This window comes from Saccostrea cucullata, unplaced genomic scaffold (genome assembly GCF_032062105.1).
Source record: "Saccostrea cucullata isolate Sc308-1 unplaced genomic scaffold, CSIRO_AGI_Scuc_v1 ctg37, whole genome shotgun sequence".
Taxonomy (NCBI): Eukaryota; Metazoa; Mollusca; class Bivalvia; order Ostreida; family Ostreidae; genus Saccostrea; species Saccostrea cuccullata.
The window spans coordinates 375,541-394,233 of record NW_026938868.1 but is presented as its reverse complement, the minus strand read 5'-3'; the positions used below and the strand labels follow the sequence as shown (position 1 = coordinate 394,233).

The window sequence follows — 18,693 nt, the reverse complement described above, 5'->3', positions numbered from 1 at the left end:
AAGTAAAATTTTCTTGTTTTACATGACCATTTTTTGAAGAATTAGTCGATAGATTTTAAACAAATTCATACGACATGAATAAACATGATAACTTTACGCTATTTTCATACTTAAATTTCTTCGATTGATAAAATACTTGCCGATGACACTTGATTATTTTTCTTAACACCATTGATTTCGTCTGCACTGAACAAGATGGGAAGTTGAAAAGACCAAGCACATGCGCATCAAAGCTCAAGTATTATTGACCCTAGAACCGTAACGATAGAACCGCATAATTCCGGAAAACGGTTTGCACTTTGTAGCTATTTATAATCTCAAAAAACAAAGCCATAAACGGCCTTCTCAATAACTGTATTTATCTTTTAGGGATAAATCTGATTATATCAAAATTTTCCTTAATATTTCATCTAACATTAAATTATACTTTATGTAAAATCTCTACAACTTGCACAAATTTCATGAAGGTTGAAATTATTTGCTTATGAAATACTGTACACACACGAAAGAGGACAAAACGAGTCATTTTTTCACACTATAACACTATTTTTCGATATGAGTGGGTCTTCTCTCTATTTTTTTGAGAGTTAATCCTCAAAGTTTGTATACAAACATATGTTGGTTTCCAAAATTATGGAGCAAAGACCCACTATACCTTAAAATATAATTTTACGACAAAACTTTCGTATCTTTTCAAGAAATACTTGAAGTCCCTTAAGTCAATGGTCATATCACAAACATGATTTAAATGCCACACTTCATCAGGACTTGCGTACGTAGTAGTTAGCGTGCTAGTCTCAATAGAGAATGCAACTCAGGATTTTTATTGCCAGGGTTCGAACCCAATGGATACCACATTATTTTTTGTTAAAAAAAGAATAATTTTTAATAGAAAAATTTCCTCAAAACATTTTGTTTATCATGATTTCATAAAAAACAATGATAAGAACTGTACTCTAAATACTAAGTTCACAATTTGAATAAGATTTTTATATGTCTGAAGCTAGTGGGCTTTCTGCACGCTAAATTTACCCATCTCCTTTTCAACATAGTTTGAGTGATGATATATAGAACTGCAAATTTTTAAGCAAATAAGTTACTTAAGATATCAGAAATCTAAATTTTGACTTCAGTCTGTTCTCAGTTTATGGTCTTGAGGCCAGGTCTTCCAACATTCTATTGAAATTCCCATAGGTACCAATTGCGACTCGCTATTAGAATACCTATTTTTTTATGGAAATGAAGCCGAATTTGTCCGTGATCTTATGCGTGAAAAGAAGAAAACACTTGCTTTGGCCTTCAACACTTTTCAACTCGACATTTAGATATATCGTCGACGTATTGTCAATTAAAAAAGGTTATTTACATTCTTATGTAGATACCATATATCCCAGTGAGCTTGAGATCATAGATACCACAGGGTCTGATTCATCTGTTTCATATTTGGATATACATGTATCACTAGAAAAAGACGTTTATGGTAATCTAACTACCTAGCTCTATGATAAACGTGATGACTTTAACTTTTAAATCATCAACTTCCCTTACTTATGCAGCAATATGTCATCTCTTGATACAGGGTTTGTATCTCTTAATTGATGTGTACAATTTCTAAAACAAGGTAAATTATTTACAAACAAGTTGATGTAGCAAGAATATCAGCAGTCTTTTTCAAAGTCATAATTTCGTAAGTTCTATGGTCAATACAATGACCTTGTCAGCAAATACAATTTATCTGTGAGTAGAATACTGACTGACAGTTTCCATACATACTGTTAGGCCATTATTTACACACTGAAATGACGAAAGATTTTTCCGTTATTTCACGATCATGACAAGGAGCACACAGCTGGTGTGACCGGTAGGCAGGGGTGATCATTCCTCCATGGCACCTGATTCCACCTCTGATGTTTTGGAGATCCGTGTTTGGTCTGTTCCAATTTTGTATTGTTTTATGAACTTTTGATCTTGAATACTGTTCGTTATCTCCATATATTTCATTCAATTACCTCTTTTGGGCTATACCCAAATATTGTCAAAGGTATAATCATTTTTTTCATTAAAATCATAAATCAAAACATAAGCTCTCAAATCCGGAGTACATGAGAGAGAAAAACAGTGTGTCCGAACATTTAAACTACATGAAGGTAGTTGATAATGAATCTTATGGGATAATTAATTCTTTGACATAAAACCAGCGTGACCACATATAACTGGTCAGATCCAGATATCTACTGGTTAGAACCAGATGACAAAGATAACCATTTGTGCTGTTCTCGGGAATTGGTCGAATCTAATGTGGGGGTCGCATTGTGAAGACCTTGATAAATATTGTATTGTACAAAATTAGGTTCTCATTTTTTCACATTTCAATGTTTTTATAGAACGATAAGTATATATATTATGAGAGATCTAACTGCACCTAATTTGACTTTTCATGTGTCCCAAATACAAGAAACGTGATATAAGAGAGATAAGATTGTGCACATTTCTTATAAAACCCTAGACCTCTTGATTCTTTTACTGTACATAACATTAGTCCATACACAAAATGATGATCTCGGTTGTCTTCGTGGCTTGCCTTGCCTCTGTGGTAAGATTACACTTACTGTTACAATTGTGCAAGTTGTTACTAAGCAAAGAATTTCAAGAAAAGTTAAAGCATTGAAACATTTTCCCGAAAGCGTTTGATGTTGCTAACAAACAACGAGATGACTAGTCAAAAATTCATTTTTGACGGTCCTAAACGCAACACAAACCCAATTAAAGCCATCGATATTCTTTCTATATTTCTTTTCCTTGCATTGGATTTATATAATTTAAGATGCATTTAAACTGTTACCTTTGGGAGACAATAAGATAACAAAGGTTTCCAAATCTCTATCACCATTGAAAAAGAACTCCCAATTATAAATATACCTTTTTTCATCTCCAAAGGTCGGATGGTTTAAACCCAAGCCTTTGTAATAAGTATGTTTTCTGCTTAATTATGAAACGACTGCATGTAGTTACCATAATTATGGTATTTTCTTGATTAATAAATTCAAGACCTTGAAATATTTTTTATAGTTAATGATTTTGTTCACGAGTCTTTTCAGTCCTCTTTCGGTGCAGCAGTTGGTTAATTTTTGCTGTAAAATGATTTTTTCTCGTGTAAATGTACTACCAGTATTTAGTATCAATCTTACAACCTTAGAAATTGTTATTTTATATTCTTAACCAGGCAATGGGCATGACAACTAAACATCATGGGCATCATGGGCACGTTACACATCATCATGGGCATCACACTGGGCCAACACACGAACCAAACATCAACGAGAGTTTCATGTTCCACTACGATGCACACACGGTAAAATCTTATTACCACATTCTTCTTTTTGCTATCATTAATTGTTCTGGTATTTGTTTTGAAATTTTAAGATAAACGAATGAAACCATGCTAGAAAAATCTGAAAAATGATATGATTTGCGAGCATAGTAAAATCAGCCTTTTTAAAACATCAAAGATGTGATTAGGTGCCCTGGAGGAGTATAGAACGCACCGTGTTTTCCTCGTCATTTAATTTCGGGTAACTGAGAAAATTCTAACAGATTCTCTCTCTCTCTCTCTCTCTCTGATAACTTTCAAATAAGTACTGAAAATGTAACTTGTTGCAGCACTCACTGGGAGTAAAAACCCACAAAAACTGTTACCTGTATATGCTGTCAGCAGATGAACAAACCAGTGTCCACTCATCAACCGGACTTCATGCCATCGAGGTAAGTTACATTGACCTTTAAGATTTTTCAACAGGACTTCACTCAATGTCATATAAATAAATCTACCCACAAAGAAGAGGTCAGATTCATGTCTGAATGATCAGCAGTCATATGTAGAATGGTGTACCCCGTAACTGAATTTTATCAGAGGTACTCTTGTTTATAGTTTTAAAAAATTATTGAAATAAGTATATTCATGTTTTACTTTTAAATATTTGTTTTGCACTTGGAATATTCTACTTAAATTTTGATCACTTTTTCTGTTATAAGCATATATACGTAAGACTCCTAAGTCCGCTTGAATGCACCAAACCATAATGTCTGATGGATGGTGCTGAAAACCAATCAATGTTAACGCAATAAATAAAGCAATATTAATGCCTCAAATTGCGATGCCGCCCCACAAATCTTTGAATCCTCACGTTGTCTGCCTTTTCCTTTGTAGAAGACCGTCATTGACCTCATCGACGCTAACACTGCCACCACGGCCGTCTCCTCAGGGGATCTCACCGCCATGAGTCATGGACTGGCCCACTTCTGTGGAAAGCTGTCCGCCTTGAGATTGAATTAAATTCATAAATCATATATCGGTTTGTCTAAATTCTTCTTCATAAAGAGGGGAGATTTACATCTGGGTGTATATGTAGTGCATAATTTCACTGTTGAAAGCGTTTATAATTGTTTCACACGCAAATATTTGCACTGCAAAATATGTGTATTTACTGATCGCCAGTATCTAAAATACAATTCCTGTTTGTGTAAGTATAAAATGATTTTGATCAAAAATGGAGAAACCAAATAGTTGTCGGGCTCAAAAGTCGATCGCAACTCTATACATTGGGAGCACATCGAACACTCTATACATTGGGAGCACATCGAACACTAATCTAAAAATATCAAATGTGGGGATCAAGTACCATGAAAGAGTAACCATCACATCGAATGTGGGATCAAGTAAAATGAAAGAGAAAGCATCACCTGTTGACCGGTTACACCCACTGTATGCTCCCTTGTCATGATCGAACAAACCAATAGACAATTCAGTATGTAAATTTTGTATAATAAAAACGCCAGTCATTTGAATTGGTGAAAGATTGTATTTGATAACTTAGTCAATGGATCGACCATAAATTTTGTGTGCGATATGCTGACTTTAAATGAGAGTTTTGACATTCTTGTTTCATGACTTTTTTGACAATTGCATGTTTCCTTTAAGCCATATTTCGTAGATAGAACAAGCTCTTGTGTATCGAATCAAAATTGACATAAACTTAATAAAAAATGCTACATGTAAGATCACATAATAACTTTGATATGGGAAGTTTAAGATAGAAAAATTGAAGTCATCATGTTTCATATAAAGATTTTGGGTTGGGTTACCAAAAAGGTATATTTCTTCTCAAATATTCAAAACCAAAGCAGATGTGCCAGACTCTGTGGTATCATTTTTTTTTAGTTCTAGGGGATATATTGAATCAATATTGGAATAAAAATGAATATTGTCAATTGACAAAATGTCGTCTAATAATTAAAGGTTGATTTGAATGCTACAGCAAGAAACCTTCAATAAATTTTACTCAGATGAATTCCATAAAATGGTTTGCAAATAACGGGCCACAAGAACTAAAAACAAAATAGATAATTTTGCAAGTTCCTTTGAGTTTTTAGTGATCCACATATGACTTACACATTTTCTTGAATATATTGTTAAAATTGCACGGAACACTTCTAGTATACCGGTCCCCATAAATATGGCGCTAAAATGGGTGCCGCCGAAGGCGGTGTATTATTATAGAGCGATCGCGTGAGCGATCGATAAAATCGATAAAAAAGCCAAAAATCGTCAAAATAAGCCCAAAAATGATTTGTAAAAATGAGGTTTAAAAAACTGGTTTTTTAACACAGTTTTTTTAAATTTGAAGTAAAACACAATCCAGAAATAAAACTACAGGCCTCTTGTAAAATAGACTTTTTATGTTGTCAACATCGAATGTTGTGCCGAGCGCGTTCTGTAGAAATTAATGAATATTCATGATTTTTCGTCACTGGTATACTTGCGTGACGTAATTTGTAAACAAAAACAACTGATTGTGTGAAATGCCAGTGAAGTTAAAGGATATTTACCAGAAAAGCGCCGATTTGGCTGGTTTAATTCAGTGGTTAATTGGATGATTTAAATGGTGAAGTATGTAAAAGTTGTGAGACGGGAAAATTTGGATTGAGGAAGGATTCCAGTTATTCCAGCGACGAACACGTTTGGAGATGTTCTAATAAAAAGTGTCATAAGAAAGTGTCCGTAAGAGTGGGGAGTTGGTTCGAAAATCATAGATTAACTCTGGAAAAAATTCTCTTAATAACCTTTTTTTGGGTGCACAAAGTATGTGAATTATTCGTCAGACACGAACTTGACATCGCTAGCCAAACCATTGTGGACTGGTATAATTTCTCGCGGGAGGTTTGTACCTGTGTTTTGGAAAAAAGAATCGGAAAAAATAGGAGGAGAGGGGAAGGTTGTGGAGATAGACGAGAGTAAATTTGGAAAGAGGAAATTTCATAAAGGACGAAAAGTTGAAGGTGTGTGGGTGTTTGGAGGGATAGAGAGAGGATCAAAGAAGTGTTTTTTTACTACGGTGACCGATCCTTCCAGAGAAACATTACTGAACATTATTAAACAGAATATTTTGCCAGGAACTACCATCATATCTGACTGCTGGAAAGCATATGACATTCTTGACCAGGAGGGATTTAATCACTTAAAAGTTAACCATTCCCTACATTTTGTTGACCCTACCACTGGTGCGCATACTAACACAATCGAGTCAACCTGGAGAGCACTGAAAAAATCATTGCCAGTAAGCGGAACTGTAAAATCTCTGTATGACACTTATTTCAGTCAGTATTGTATACGTAAAAAATACTTAAAAGACTCCCCCGACCCATTCCTAAAATTTTTAGAGCTTATCAAATCCGTGTACAACCCCCAAATTCTCATCCCGCGGCTTACTTGCGACAAATCACAACCTACATCGCCCAAGAAACAACGCCAAGTGCTACAACCTATTTTGTCTCTAAATATAAATGACAGCATGGATGATTTTGATATCTAAGGTAAGTAGATTTTTAATTTTTTTGATAGCGGTATTTTATTATTACCCAAATCACTCGATCATACGAGTTTTGTTGAAGCGATGAGAAAATGGCGGTTTGTTTACGATCTGCATAGCAACGGCAAGGGAAATAACCGCTCATGCGCAGTCGCGTGATTCTGGGGACCGGCATACTAGAAACTTCCCAAAACATTTTCTGGGGCATGTACATGTACCTTAATTTGTAAGGATTTTTATTTAGTTAAGGAATCCAGTATATTAATTCGAATTTACTAAAATGCATGGGAGAAAGAAAAAGAACAGTATTCAAGCTCAAAGGCCCATACAACAATACAAAGTTCAGCAGAGCAATCACGGACCTCCAAAATATCAGAGGTGGGATCAAGTGCCATGGAGGAGTAGGCATTCCCTGCCTACCGGTCACAACCGCCGCGCACTCCATGTCATGAACGGGAAATAACGGAAAATACGTCGACAATCCAGTGTGTAAATAAACTTAGAATGATAAACGTCAATCAGCATTTGACTTTATGATAAATTGTATTTGCTGACAAGGTCATTGTATCGACTATAGAATTTACAGAATGATGACTTTAAACGAGACTGCTATTTTTGTTTCATCAACTTGGTTGTCAATAACTTACTTCGTTTTAGAAATGCGTATCGAACGCGACAGACATAAAGCTCTATGCGGTTGATGAAGGTAAATTGATGCATAGCTTAGGTAAGTTGACAATTAAAAAGTTAAAGTCATTACCTTTATCATAAAGCTTGGTTGTTAAATTACCATTATCGTCTTTTTCAAGTAAAATATCCAAATATGAAAAAGATGTGACTGTGGTATCTTTTATTTCCAGCTCATCGGAATATATCGTGTTGACATAAGAATGGAAATAACCATTGTTAATTGACAATAGGTCCTCGATATATCTTAAACTCAAATTGAAGACCAGAGCAAGTGTTGTCTTCTTTTCACGTTCAGTGTATAAGTGTATAAGATTTTGGACAAATTCTGCATCATATGAATTTATATATATATTTCTTCTATATGAATACAAAAAATTCTGCTAATAACGGGGCGCAATTGGTTTCCATGTGAATTCCAATAGATTGCTGGAAGACCTGGATTCCAAAATCCATATAGATATTGTCGAGCAATTGCATTCCAATTGTTCGGAGTATTCTCATGGTTCTGGTGATAAGAATCTTGCAATTGTTATGAAACACTTGGCAAATATGTGTACTTGCTTGAGCAATGATTTAAATAGATAACTGCAGCACCTCTTTTCACTTGAACTCTGTATTATAGATGACAATGCGAGTACTATGATTAATAAATAATTAATGCGTATATACAAAAAATTCACCACATTTAAAAAAAGCACTCTAGGTGACATATAACTGTCAATGACATGTATCTACAGCACAGTCTGCTTATTTGACCAAAATATTAAATTTTAGTTCTGAAATGATTGAGGACCCATTTTTTGCACAAATTATTAAAAAAAATTGTTTTGTGTTGAAATGTCAGGTTTATATAAAAAGATGTTTGTATTCATTTCAACATGTAGTTTTTTATAGCTGTGAAATGGGAAGACTTCATAGACGTCACGAAAAGTTCACATTTCATTAAATTTATATAATAAGAATAATAAGTACATTATGTGAGATCTAAGTGCCCATTGTTTGACATTTCTTTGTGCCCGATATAAAGAAAGGCCGTGACAACAGAGAGATAAGATGATGCCCAATACTTATAAAACCCTTGCTAACGGACTTATTGGACAGAATATTTAGAACCATACACAAGATGATGATCTCTGTTGTTTTCGTAGCTTGCCTTGCCTCTGTGGTAAGAATTTACACATTTCGGACATGTCTAAAGTTATATAAATGTAGGCAAAGAGTTTATTTTTTTTAAAGAAATATATATTTGCACAAGCACTTTTCTTACAGTTGTCCTATTTTCTCTGCAAATTAACATAAAGAAAAAAATCAAGAACAGCGTGATGGATTTGAAAGGTACACATATGCACATGTATATATGCAAAGAGAATTAATTCCATATTTGGAATGAAAAAAATTGCATTCAAATCTGATCGGAACAGATTTTTTTTTTTTTTGGCAAACACAAAATTATGCATCCTGTTTTATATGTGAAATACGCACATTTCATCTTCGCCCAGTCGAGCTGTAAAAGAGAGACATGTTCTACATATTTGCACAACAACATTAGCATGTACATATACAGTATTGTCAACGCACACAATTCTTTTTGCATAAAATAATAAATATAAAACTATTTACTTTTTCAGCTTTTCCCAAATCATACAACACTGAATTCTTTATATGTCGAGTAACATCAACAATTAACAAATATCTTAAAATTTTATTACTTTGACATTTTATTTACACAAGGCAATGGGCATGACAACTAAACACCATGGGCACGGTCATCATGGGCATCACACCGGACCCACTCACGAACCCAACATCAACGAAAGCTTCATGTTTCGATATGATGCACACACGGTAAAAAAATCTTTATTCTTACTGCTACCTTGTTATGTTTTTTTTTCTCTGAGTATTCCATTTTTTTTTTATTTTTGACGGGATTTTTATTCTTCTTTTATGGAAGGATACTGACCGGTGAAGAAATCTTAAAACGTTTTTATGAAACATATAGAGATAAAGAACATTGTTCCAGATCAAAAGTCCATAAAACAATACAAAATAGGAGCAGAGAAAATAAGGACCTCCAAAACATCAGAGGTGGGACTAGGTGCCATGGAGGAGTGAGCATCTCCTGCCGACCGGTCACACTCTCCGTGTGCTCCTTGTCATGATAACGGGGAAAAATCCATCGTCAATTCAGTGTATAAATAATGGACTAACAATTAGTATCAGTCATCATTTCACTCAATGATAAATTTATAATATGTTTTATAGCACACATTGGGAGTAAAAACCCATAAGATGTGTTACCTGTACATGCTGTCAGCAGATGAACAAACCAGCGTCCACACATCTACTGGACTTCATTCCATTGAGGTAAAGGGGGGTCTCTTAAATTTTGGTACATTTTCTTTTACATCCATGAATTTTCCAGTGCTACACCACCAACAGAAAAAGAGCAGCAACCGGCATCTAAATCAGTATTTATTATAGCAAAATATTATACATATTCAAAAGAACGGGGAAGGGGTGGGCTTCTTTTTTACGAGCTTGTCACGCAGCTAAAATTCATTCGCGATTTTTAATTGCCGAAAATATACCAAAAATAAAAATCTTTGAACAGGGCATTTAACACGATCTCTTGGATATTCCTGGGGCGGAAAAGATGGAAAAGTTTGGTTGCCAATTGGAATGTTTTAAACTGGGAATAATGCTAAATGCACTGCAGTAAAACAAAATTAAAACGTTACAGATTTACGCATATTAGTTAATTGTTACATGTAGCTAGAAATTTTGAACTTATTTGCACCAGACGTTTATTCGAGAAAGTTAAGAGGTTGTGCAGCCTGCAGCATCATTTAATTGTTCAGCTCTTGAGTAAAGAATCATAAAAATGATGGAATTTTTGGTCAATGTTAAACAGAGAGAGGATTGTTCAATTTAATTAAAATTAGGTCAATCAAATCAATATATAAAAGAGGGGGAAAAAAGTATCAAAAGGAAAAAGATTTTTTTAAATACTCTATTTTTATAGAGGTCACAGGGGAATTGTTTTCACCTATATTCAGATATGTTTTGATCTCATATGTACTCATGCTGTTTGTCTTGTCCTTTGTAGAAGACCGCCATTGACCTCATCGATTCCAACGGTTCCTTCACCGCCGTGTCCATGGCGGATCTCACCGCCATGAGTCATGGACTGGCCCACTTCTGTGGAAAACTGTCCGTCATGAGATTGAATTAAAGTGATATATTTTCTCGAATGGCTTGTTGATACATGCAATTCCTGTCCCCATAGAATACACTGGAAAATTAATTACCTTCAACTCGACATTAATTTTAGATACATCGACGACGTACTAGTATTATCAATTAACAATAGTTACTTCCATTCATTCGTCGACCCGATATATATCCCAGTAAGCTTGAAATAAAAGATACCACATAGTCAGAATCATCTCTTTTATATTTGGATATTTTACTAGAAAAGAACTTTATGAATGATAACCTCACAACAAAGCTATTTAATAAAAATGATGACTCCAGTGTTTTAATCGTTAACTTCCCTTGCCTATGTATAGCAATATACCCTCATCACATGCTTAAGGAGTTTATGCCTCTCAGTTCATTTCATACGCAAGAGCATGCTCTCTGTACCAACAAATTCTCAAACGATGCAAGCTATTTACAAACAAGATCTAAAACAGGAATATCAATCGTGTCGATTTAAGTCTTCATTTCGAAAGTTCTATGAATGACACAATGACCTTGTTAGCAAATACAATTTATCATTAAGTGCAATGCTGACCGAAGTTCTTCATACTAATTGGTAGGCCATTATTTACAAACTAAAATTTCAAAGGATTTTTTTTCTCTCGTTTTTCCCGATCGAGACAAGGGGCACACGCGGGTGTGAGCGGTCGAAATGGGATGCTCAACCCTTCATGGCACCTGATCCCACCTGATGTTTTAGAGATCTGTGTTTGCTCTGATCCTGATTTGTATTGTTTGGACTTATGACCTTGAATACTGTTCGTTATTTCCATTTTAATAAATAATAAAATACAACAGAACGCCGATTAAAATTCTACCGGTTTCAATTGTCTTGACAAGGGTCTTCCTTGTCGGGGTGCCACCTTGAATCCAGTTTAACTCTTCCTCCATACAGATGGAAGTCTGGTGATTCTATCTGGGCCCAATCTCAACAAGCTGGAGGTACCAGCATATCATAGACTGATCCCAGAGGCAATGAAATCCACAAGAGTTGTAGCCTCCAAGGATCTGACTATGTAATCCCCCCCTTTAAGATACCATCAGAATATATCCGTTGACCATACTCTTTACTATTGATTGATATCCGAATTTCATATCATAAGCATCAATACAAGTTTGGTAAGATGCAGTTTTGGCAGATCCGTGCTTGTCATACCATTTGTCCAAACACTTGATGATAAATGGAAAGGTTCTCTCTGCATCTGAAGTGTGGATCTTTCAGCAAGACGTCCTTTTCTTTATCACAACTTAAGTTTGAATTTTTTTCCTTGTCCAAGTCAATGTTTCTTCTAAGGATGTTAAGATATATCTTGCTCAAAAAGAGTTGCGATATTAATTGATACTGTCACCGTTCAATGTCTCTTTCTAATCGCAACTTAATATCCCTATAGTAGATGTTAACAATTTTGTCTGTGTGTGGTGGAACAATTTACATAGTAATGTACTAGAGTACAATATACCTTCATCGCCTGCATATGGAATTTATATCTCTTAGTTGATTCGATACGCATGACCATGTTCTACGTCTGTACAATTTCTAAAACGAGGTAAGTTATTGACAAAAAAGTTGATGAAACAAAAATATCAGCAGTGTCGTTTAAATCAACATTTCGTGAGTTCTTTCGTAACTCGATAAAATGACCGTGTTAGCACATACAGTTTATCATTGAGTCAAATGCTGACTGACGATTTTCATACTAATTGTTAGTCCATCATTTACACATTGAATTGACGACGGATTTTTCCTTTATTTTCCGATCATGACAAAAAGCACATGGCAGGTGTGACCGGTCGGCAGGGAATTCTCACTCCTCCATGGCACCTGTTGATTATCTCCATATATTTCACAATAGCCTTGGTGAGCTGGTGTGGAACGAAGCCTTAAGGCCGGTATACACGATGAGATTTGTAGTATAATACAAGTATTATAATACTTTTGTATTATAATACTTTCCTGTACTCACGCTTAAACATATCTTATAAGATTGTAAATAAACTACGTATTCCAACGTGTTTTCCCCGCCATATATCTGTCTCTGTCAAAGTAATAAAATTGGAGGATGAGGTTCTGATAGCAGTGTCTATCATCTTACTATGCACTGCTTGATATATTCCACAAGTCCTTTTCTCCTTCCCATTAAGACACGAGTTACTTGTAAAGTCAACCATTATTATTTACCATGTGCTTTTTTTAGTAATGATAAAAATAGGATGACCCCTAGTGTCATAACATTTCATTGGTTGAAAGTGATAGGTATGTTAAGACTTGTATTAGGAAATAGAGCATTGCTCTATTCTTAATACAGTTTAAATCTTATGATACACTGTATTAAGAGTGTATACACATTAAGATTTTGTATTTTAATACAAATCTTATAATACAAATCTTACCGTGTATACCGGCCTTAACATATTTACCAGATCTCGCCATACCGTAATACACAAGTCTCCGTTCTTCTTATTGACTTCGCGTATCCGCTAACCGGTTACACTGGTTCCATACAGTCAGTAAACTTTATGACTGGATGTTTCTTTCTACAGGTTGGGAGCAATCGCCCAAACGGGATATAATAGTCAAAACACTTAAAAAGGAATACATTTTGGTAAGCAAGTTTTTTTGCAACCCTACAGTTTATAAGATTGATCCCCAAGAAGTTAAGGAACTTCCGAGGGATCAATCTCCTAAACAATGGGCATACAGGAAAACTTGTCAACCAAAACTTATTCCTTTATAAGTGTCCTGATGCGGATTTATGATATTTGTAGCCAAAATAAAAATTTTCAATTTTTGCACTGTAAATTAATAGCCCATTTGGGATATTATATCCCAAACGGACTATTATATCCCGTTTGGGCGATTGGTCCCAACCTTTTCTAGTTGTTCTCTGTCATGAGTATAGATTTTCTCTTTGTAAGTATTGAAAAAAGTCTTTTCTCTCACATGCAGCATTGAAACTGTACATCTTCCAGTCTTTTTCTCTGGGAATCATGCATCCCTATGCTCAGTCTTCTCTTAAATGTCGATAATACTTCATTCTTCCAGACCTTTTTTATCAACTGTCACGGTGTAATGACGAAAAGTGACCCCCGTAGAATATTGACCGGGGGTCATAGTTCTACGTAGAAATTTGACCCCCTGGTCAATATTCTACGTAGAAAAATGATCCACATTTCTGTAGAAATTATGGCCTCGGGGTCGTTTTCTCCGTGTGCATTGTAGAAAAATGACCCCATAGAATAATGACCCCTTGTCATTTTTTGATGCAAAAACATTCGTTTTGGCAGGAATATTCTTGTTAGGCGAATGTATACGGGTAATATCAAGCTGCCTTATGCTTTAAAGTGTTATTTCTGAAAGCTTTTTAGCTAACTTAGATGACGAAATCAAAGCTATACAATACCTTACATTAATAATACAAACTGTTTTATCACCATTAAAGGAAAACAATATTAAAATGTTTTAGCTAGAAGCTATTAGAGCAAAGATAGGCGCATTCATAGAAACGTTTATACATTTTATACAGTAAGTTTTCACAGTTTAAAAAAAGGTTAGTTTATAGCTGGTGTCAGAAAAAAAGTTTTCATAATTAATAAATTATAGATTAATTTTACTAATTTGATTTTACCATGGATAAATAAATTGCAAAAATCAAAATAATTTTATTTTTCATAAGTTTCACGTTTTTGATCCCTACTTTTAAAACTGGTGCGAAAAAGGTTAGAAAATTATATCTTATAAAAATACTTGTTTTTCTATGAATGAAGTTTCAAACTTCTCATAAAAAAACTAGGGATGATTTAATTTGTAAAAATAAGTACGAATTAAATTGCCTCTGACCTCTGACATTAAGGTAATAAAACGTGGTTAGCTCAAAACTTGTAAAATGTCTTTTGTCGTTTGCTAGTGTCAACAAAACCTTAACAAAATGGGGGTTGTAGCATAAAACACGATTAACTACAAGAAAGGAGTGCGCGGCTTTCCAAAAATTGGCATATGTAGTATCGTTCTCCCAGTTCTACATGTACTTACATATAATGATTTTAAGAGTTTTTTTACCAATAGAAAAAAAATTTTGGATGATGAAAACGTTGCTACTTTAATGTTATACTTTTGCCCTCGCAAACGAAGTTTCGGGGATATATAGTTTTTTACCTGTCCATCTGTCTGTTTGTATATTAATTTTGTCCGCATAAATCTTGCCCATATCTTTAGACTGATGAGGACTATGGCTTTCATATTTCACAGTTGTATTTTTATGACAAGACCTTTTTTATGTACTTTAGCATTAAGTTTTGGACGGTATGTGCTAGGACTTTATATCGAAGTAATTGCATGATAGACTAATAGAGTTCATTAATTTGCAAAGGTAATGTCTATAAAATCTCAGAAGAAAGGGGATGTTACAGCAACCATTGGTCAGGTGTCTGTGGGCTAAAAAGTCTTGAAAAGGGAAGGTTTTTTTGAATTTATAGATATCTTTGAAGGTTGAACTGTTATTCACTCAGATGTAAATTTTGGACAATTTTGGAGGAATTTTTAATATCATTATAAGAACGTACTGGATGTGTATGATATTTCCTGTATATACATGGAAACATTTACATGTACCAGTACTTTATATAAGGTAGTTAAAAAGTGTGTATTTTAAAGCAGAATGCATAACCCTGCTCCTTCAACTGGCGTTGGAATTTCATAAATATAATGGATTCTGTTGAAAATTACGCCAGACAATGGGCCAGATATGAAAAAGAAGACGTTGGCACTTTGTCAGAATGGATTAAATGTATGAGATCCATGTTTAAGTCGCGTATAAAAGGGTGAAGGGCAATATGAAAACCATCTATCCTTCTGTGTTCAATAATCCAGAAGTGAAAAAAGAATTAGATAGATTACTAAGTACATCATCACTACGTACTGGTCCCTGCCGACAAAGCAGGTAACAATATTGTCTTCGTTTGTAAGGCTTATTATACAAATTGTATTTTAGAAGAACTTGGATTTAATTCTACTAGTGGTAATCCTACTTATACTCATACTTCTCTTTCTGAGGAAGAAATTCTTCAAAATCATATGTCAGTTTTGAATATTTTGATATTCCACAGAGCCAAAATGAATATGAACTACTTTATACATATTGGATTCCGAAACTTCATAAGAATCGATACATTGCGGGTTCCAGTAAATGTTAAACCATGCCTCTTTCGTTACATCTCATAAGATATTGACAGAAATGAAGGAAAAACTTCAAGAGTACTGTGCAACAATATATTCAAGAAGTGGTGTGAATCAAATGTGGATACTCAAAAATTCCAAAGAACTTTTGGACAATTTTACCAAAGTCAACAGCTTAAAAACTTACGACTTTTCAACTTTATACACAACCATACCCCACGATAAAATAAAGTGAAGACTTTTGATATTATTGACAGCTGCTTTTTCAGTAAAAATAGAACTCGTAAATTCTCTTACCTGGTAATTGGTCATTTGCACAATTATTTTGTTAAAACACACCCTGATTACACACACAAATACTCTGAAGTTGACATAAAAAGATGCTTGAAATTTTGATTGAAAAAATCTATGTGGTTTTTGGTAACCAGGTCTTCAAACAATCTATTGGAATTTCCATGGGTACCAATTGCGCTTCATTATTAGCCGACCTATTTCTGTATTCATATGAATTAAGCAAAATTTCTGCAAAATCTTAGTCCTGAAATGAAGAAAACACTTGCTGTGGCCTTCAACTCGACATTTAGATATATCGGCGACGTATTGTCAATTAACAATGGTGATTTCCATTTCTACGTCAATACGATATATCCTGAAGAGCTTGAGATAAAAGATACCACAGAGTCTGACACATATGTTTCATACTTCGATATTTTACTTGAAAAAGACGTTAATGGGAATCTAACAACCAAGCTATATGATAAACGTGATGGTTTTAACTTTTCTTTCGTCAACTTCCTTTACTCACGCAGCAATAAATCTTCATCACCTGCATACGAAGTGCATGTATCTCAGTCGATTCGATACGCAAGAGCATGATCTACGAATGAACCTTTTCTAAACGAGGTAAATCATTGAAAAGCAAGTTGATGAAACAAGAATATTCGTTTAAAGTCATCATTTCGTAAATTCTATGGTCAATACAATGACCTTGTCAGCAAATACAGTTTATCATATAGTCAAATGCTGACTGATTTTTTTTGTGCTGATCGTTAGTCCATTATTTTTACATTGAATAGACGACGGATTTTTCCGTTATTTCCCGATCATGACAAGGATCACACAGCGGGTGTGACCGGTCAGCAGGGGATGCTCACTCCTCCATGGCACTTGATCCAACTTCTGGTGTTTTGGAGGTCTGTGTTTTTTTCTGCTTCTATTTTGTATTGTTTTATGGACTTTGATATTGAATACTGTTCGTTATCTCCATATCCTTCTTCCATACAGATGTTTATGTAAGTTTAAATGTGAGAGATAAGGGAATTGAATTTACATGTATACAGTTAAATAACGTTGCTTTTCTTGCTTCTATTTAAAAAATGCAAAGTTTATAGTTCTCAGAAACATATCATGCCATTTTCGGAACAAAACCTTTGAATGATAAAAAAACACCCAAAAATATAATAATAAATTTTTATTGTATAAAAAAGTAGGGAGTCAAAATTCTATGGGGTTCATTTTTCAGCGTGTGTGGACTCGTAGAATTGCTGGTCTGGAATGTTTTTCTACAGTCGAAAAATGACCCTACTTGTCGTAGAATATTGACCCGGGGTCATTTTCTACGTAGAAAAATGACCCACAGGTCAATATTCTACGGGGGTCATTTTTCATCGTTACAACAGCATTATGAGCAACCTCGGTCATTGTTATTCACTTTGTATGGGATGTCGCTTGGGCCTTTTATCACTCTAGGTCGTGCTACTTTTCGTCACCTCGATAGATTTCTCCCCATGTTTTTTTTCTCTTTGAAGTCCTGATGTTAGTATATCTACTATAACTATCCCTTCCTGTTCTTTGACTGTATCCTTTTTCAAGTGTCATTAAGGAGTTTCCTTCAATTTCATAAAAATGCACGAAGGATGCTATTCCTATTTTTTCCGTTAGTTTGATTGCTTCTTTGTTTTCATTGCGGTGTTTAACAAAAGAAAGTGTGGGCAAGTAGTACTTACACTTGTATATGGTTTCTGCATGGTTTGTATTCCTTTAAATAGGTTTGTGGACAAACTTTAATGGGTCAAAGACTTTTTTCTTCCAGTAGAAAATGTCTTCTATCAGTGGTTATGGCATTCAAGATGGCAGTATGGAAAATCTTTGGCAACGGAAGAATGGTGGACTGCATGCAGATGCAAAACCACTTGGTTAGTAGGTGATCTGATAGACATTATATCACTCTCCGTCAATAGAAATAGTTGTAATCTGCATTGCTACTGCTGGTTCGTTTTCAATCTGAAGGTTGTCATGGCTCCCAATACGGCCACCAATTGAGTTCAAAGATGCTTAGTGCCGTGGTGTGATTGTAGAAAGGTACCTACATGTATCTTCGGTGTCTCTCCAGTGGTAAGCAGGCTTTTTCCTCTGCGCTGCAGCTGATTCGGGTTATAGCAGTATCAAGATCTGGACTGTTTAATGGAGCTCTGTCGTTTCTGTAAACATTCTTGCATCTTTCTTTCGTTGATTCGCCGGTCGAGATCGTCTGCAATGACCTTATGTGTGTGTGTGTCAATCCTGTGTCCTGTGTCGTAATTAGTCAAAGTGAGACTCTTATCATCTTTCCTAGACAAATAATAAAACCTACTAATATTTGTTTAAAACGCCCTAAAAATTATCAGTATATACTGGGGTTTTATCACCTATAAATTCAGGCTC

At 34.8% G+C, this 18,693-nt stretch overlaps 1 protein-coding gene across 2 annotated transcripts; it reads left to right on the top strand.

Annotated features, from left to right (window-relative positions):
• Window positions 1–2,393: 2,393 nt before the first annotated feature.
• LOC134251591 (uncharacterized) lies at window positions 2,394–10,789 on the top strand. 2 transcript variants are annotated; one of them, XM_062733993.1, is made up of 4 exons: window positions 2,394–2,593; window positions 9,288–9,401; window positions 9,819–9,920; window positions 10,663–10,789. In XM_062733993.1, the coding sequence occupies exons 1-4, from the start codon at window positions 2,552–2,554 to the stop codon at window positions 10,786–10,788; spliced, it is 384 nt and encodes a 127-aa protein (XP_062589977.1). In that variant the 5' UTR covers window positions 2,394–2,551; the 3' UTR covers window position 10,789. The 2 variants fall into 2 exon arrangements, with proteins under 2 accessions (XP_062589977.1, XP_062589976.1); XM_062733992.1 differs by lacking the exons at window positions 9,288–9,401; window positions 9,819–9,920; window positions 10,663–10,789 and adding exons at window positions 3,224–3,352; window positions 3,661–3,762; window positions 4,208–4,342 and having other exon boundaries at window positions 2,452–2,593.
• Window positions 10,790–18,693: the final 7,904 nt, after the last annotated feature.